Genomic DNA, 5042 nt, shown 5'->3' on the forward strand with positions numbered 1-5042 from the left:
TTTTGATATACTGATAAAGTTGATGAGGGTAGGTGGAAGTTATATTTTTGTCTAGTATTCATGTTATAGACATCAGAATTTAATTTGAATTTATCTTTGTTGTAAACAACAAATAAGAGAAGCGATAATATGTATTGCGATTGAAGAGGTAGAATTTTTAATTTCTTAAATAATTCTCTACATGAATCTCTACTTCTACATCCTACATTCTAATTATATTCTTTTGTATTCTAAAAATGATTACACTATGTGAAGAGTTCCCCCAAAATATTAATCCATAGTTCATAATAGAATGAAAGTAGGCATGGTAAGCCATCTTCAATGTTTCCTGTGACATAAAAGGCTTAATTGATCTCATCGCATATATATGAAAGAGAAAGTTTCAGTATGCAACACAAAACAGCAAGGGGAAAAAAATAATAATCATTGCATTATACAGCTCACCTAGAGGTGTATTACACATATCTCTTGTACAATTAATACACGTTCTGGCGCAACTAGTACAGAAAGACTGTTATATTATACTTGTTCAAGATTTAAACATAAATATCCAAGAAGACAGGTGTGGCCACAAACAATTATTTGATGGTACAAATTTCTAATCTGACTATGACAATAAATACACCAACCTGTGTAACCGAAAGTATGGCAACAATTATAGACCAAATCATTACCAGCATGCCTGCACAATGCTACTCCACTGATGTAATGAACAGCCCACTCTTACACCACTATGCAAAATGTATCATCACTAATACGATTGCCACAACAAATCAGATGTTATAAAGAGATCAGGAATGTGTCAGAAGACAATATAATAGGCCTACACTTTTAATACAAAATTAAACTATGATTGATGTATTCCAGGAAAATGATCTTACAAGCAGAACACAACAAGTGATGGTTACACATGTAGCAAAAGACTGAAAGAATATTTGTCACATAGCCTTCCAGTTAGATGTGGAGTTCCTCAAGGTTCAGTTCTTTGTCCATTACTTTTCATTTTGTATGTAAATGATGTACCGCATATAACATAAGGCAGAACAATAATGTACGCTGATGATGCATCAATACTGAATATAGGACAAAATTTAAATGAACTCCAAAGAACAAACTCAGAAAATACAGGCTCAGTAAAGTAATACTTTGAAATAAATAATTTATCTATACATCCAACCAAAACACACTACATTCCCTTCCAGATGAAGCAATGCAGGCAGGAAAGCAAATTAAAGATCCTAATAAAGAATAGGGAAATAGTTAACATAGAAAGTACTAAGTATTATGTATTTTGTATTATCTGCTGGGACATAATGCTATGTAGTCCACTGAAAGTGAACTAACGTTTCGGAGGAATATAATGCCTCCACTTCAGGGTTCAATGAGCCCAGCAAGATACCAGTGTGAAAGCAGGTGGCAAACTGAGTACTTTGTGACTAATATTATTGTAATGAAAGAAACATTTATAAGTGGCATATGAGCACTCCCTGAAATAACAGTTTCTTGTACACTATTTTTACATAAATGTTTTCTCTACTTGTTCGCTGAATGGTAATAAAATGATACAAAACAATGTCTGATAAAATGTCTTTAAACCACCTCCCAGTTACTTTGTTCCTAACAGTTCTACAGGGCTCACATTTTATACTGTTATATGACTGTCATTTGCCTGGCTCAGATTCTGTAACCACCATACTTTAACTTTCTGCCTTTGACCTACTAATGTGGGCCACATTTTGTTGAATTGTTGTTTATTGAATTTTACTGTGTAGTGACCTACTATCTTTAAGCCTGACTTTTCATATTAAGCCATTTTCTACAGTACCTGCCATAAATCTAAGGCAGACTTTGCAGGTGGAATAGATGTTAAACTTGTCAACTGTTCATCAACACATAACTGCTTCTTCAGTTTCTTCCCTTCAGAGTCATAACCTGCAAGACAAAAAAAAAAAAAAAAGTAAATCCATTAGTAAGCCACATAATAGGCTTTTGAAGCTGATAGCTGACTGTGCATCATTGCCAAGTAAATAATTACAGTAATACAGTAACAGCAACAACTATGTGTTGTACCAAACATAAACATCCCCCCTTAACCCTACTCTATTTCTGATTATGTTTCTTGATCCCTTCCACTTCATTATTCACGGTCTAGTACCCTACCTCAAATGATATTTCATATGCTCAGCTGCCCAAACAACCAAACTGACACTCTTTTTCGTTCTTACACTACTTTGCCATATTCCTGCCATAAAGGTAAAGCTGTCCCTTCACTTAACTAATTAAGCACTATGCCATGAAGGTGCATGGGGGAGTGGACATATAGATCAATATTTCCTTGACCTTGGCACTAGCTGGAGGTGAGCGGTCAGCTTCACGTCCTTGCCGCTTTAAGCCCGGGGAAAGAGCCCCAGTACCCACTGATTAGGAGGTTGGGTGGACCCCAGAGCTGGTCTCGACGACATGTAGAAGTGAAAATTCTTGCTCCCACCGGGTTTCGAACGCCGACCCCTTGGTCGCCCAACCAGTAACCCGTCGCTATACCGACTCTTACTCCTTCCATAACTTAATATTATTCTCCCAGCGTAAACCTGTGCAAGGAACATCGAAGCAAGAACCCACGGCTAAGTTACGCACCTCTGCCTTGAGGAATGAAAGTATCAATGACTTCAATGACTGTTGGCATGTTGTATATGTGTAACACGCAGTGCAAGACAAGCAACGATAATCAGTTTCTTTACATTAGCACTTCAATTTGGAATACCTTTACCTTTCTCACCACACAGATCCTCATAGTAAAGAAACCCTTGATTACGAGGTCTTACTCGTACAGAACGCGGAAGTGGTAGACTTGTTACGGACCGCAGCATTAGTAAATCAAATCAACATTAATCAAGCATATGTTTCTGAAGCAATGCAAATTACAACATATGTGAAATAAACGCAAAGCACACATAACAGATTAAATCTCAATTCCCGCCATATTTTCGCACGTCACTGGGTCCATTGATTACTAAATTGCGTAAAGCCGACGGACACCGATTACTTCTACTGCCATCTATATTCATATCTCGAACAAATTCTCAATCCGATATCCAGCTTCGATAGCACAACTGGAGGGTCATGAACCTTAGAGAAAGGGTCGTTCCTTGTTCCATTACTGCATGGCGATCTATATTAGGTATATTCTATATCGGTCTATATATATAAAACAAGCCCCACGGCACTTGAGCGCATCGTGCCCTGTTCGCTGTGGATACCTGTATTTATGCGACACAGAGAAACATGAACGCCGTTTTCTCTGGAATGCGGCCTGATTGCGATGAAGTCGTGGTGAAGGCGATAGAACACAATGCTTAACGAAGGGAAGCTATGGCGATTTCTTTTAAAGATTTAGTCCCTGAGGGCGTGCAAAACAACTAAATGGGCGGGACATCCTATTTATAGATAATGTATCTTGGTGTCACCTTCTACATGAGTATGACATTGAGACTTCATATCGAAAGGGCCGTAGCCAAGGCCTTGCAGACGTGCAAGTCTGGAGTCTGGGGTTCGTGGACCTCAAGATTCAGAGAGGGCATTCCACCTCGAGGGAGTCTTCATACAACTTTCGGCAAAGTCGGACACAAAATTTACAACTACGGCCCTCCCGTAAAGTATTATACGTAAAGTTCAAATTAAGTGTACTAATAAATTCAGTTGTATTCAGCGAGCCGGAGGGAATTATATGATTACTAAGTGCAACGGTCTAAAGAGGTGTGTGTGATTGTAGAGAAAGGTTCTTCCTGCCCTGCCCGAGCCAGACCCGTATAAGACCCAGGATAGGAACTCAGTTCTACAAATTACTGAACAGAACCCAGATACTCCCATCTTTACCTGCTCTCGCGTAACAGCTCCAACAACCACAATTCTCCTCCCTTCCCATCTAACTTCTCGACATCCACGAGAAAAGGGAGGATGGTGATAAGGGGAGCCCAACGTAGGATAAAGGGAGGACGGTAACAGCGTGGCGCTCAACGCAAAGGGCCCAAAGAAGTGAGCGGTTACAACATATGCATCCTTCAGTTTCATACTATTTAACCAAAGCAGCTGAAAAAGGGTCATTAAATAACTTATCAACTCATTAATCACATTCACTACTCTCTTGTCTTATGAAGGCTGCTGAGTATCAGCTGTACTGGAATCTGTATGTTCTGTTCTCTCACATTGTTGGTGTAGGCTGTCCAATGGGGAGCAGAAATTGGAATAAAATAAACTTTGTTGTGTTTAATACTGAGTAACAGAAGAGTTAAGTATGCAAAATTAGAACAGCCAGATGTTCAGGCACAGAAGAACTACAACATAATTTCTGATACTAGCATTATATTGTGACATGCTGCCTGAAAGCCGGAATATAACATGCCCATCACTAGCCAACTGCTAGCAATTCCTAGGCAGTGATGCCTAGGTAATCGTTACCCGGGAATGAAACTCTAACAGTGGCGTTTCCACTGTTATGACAAAATGTATTCCCACGGCAACAAGAGGTTCGTTGTATAGCAGCGGGCAAAACTGACCCTTCGACAAGGTGTTCCCTATTCAGTCCAAGTGCAGGATATAACGGTTCGTATCTCAGCAAGAGACCAGTAGAGTTCGTATCTGATGAGAGTTAAGGACAGGTGAGCTCCGAGCAGAGCAGAAAACACTTCACTGAGATTAGTGGTGTCAGAGTGTAACACTGGAGAGGAAACGTCCAACAACGTTATAAGTGCGAACAATTGTAGTTGTGAGTGTAAAGAGTGATCATCCAATGAATATTCATCCGAATCTAAGACCCACGTAAAATTTCTTGTCCCATTGCCCAGGAAACACATGACAAAGATACTGACATAGTCTCAGTCCCTGACACAAGAAATAAACGATACAAGAGTTATAGAATAAAGTAATGTATGTCTATGCACAAAATAGGGACTAGAGCAAAAATAAGCAATTACTGAATAAAAATTCAAGAAAATCATGATTGCTAATGATTCAACAGCAGCTTGGAAAGGCACCCAAGAACCAGT

The 5042-nt window shown here is 39.2% G+C and overlaps 1 protein-coding gene across 3 annotated transcripts in view; it reads right to left on the minus strand.

Annotated features, from left to right (window-relative positions):
• Positions 1-2991, minus strand: part of LOC111873765 (DNA repair protein RAD51 homolog 3) — a 32567-nt gene extending 29576 nt beyond the window's left edge. For all 3 annotated transcript variants that reach the window (XM_033755203.1, XM_023868711.2, XM_033755202.1), the window contains exons 1-2: positions 2768-2991; positions 1826-1932 (exon numbers count right to left, since the gene is read on the minus strand). In XM_033755203.1, coding sequence (XP_033611094.1) covers positions 1826-1932; positions 2768-2867 — 207 coding nt within the window. In that variant the 5' untranslated portion in view covers positions 2868-2991. The remainder of the gene's footprint in view (positions 1-1825; positions 1933-2767) is intronic.
• Positions 2992-5042: the final 2051 nt, after the last annotated feature.

This window comes from Cryptotermes secundus, unplaced genomic scaffold, assembly GCF_002891405.2.
Source record: "Cryptotermes secundus unplaced genomic scaffold, Csec_1.0 scaffold142, whole genome shotgun sequence".
NCBI lineage: Eukaryota > Metazoa > Arthropoda > Insecta > Blattodea > Kalotermitidae > Cryptotermes > Cryptotermes secundus.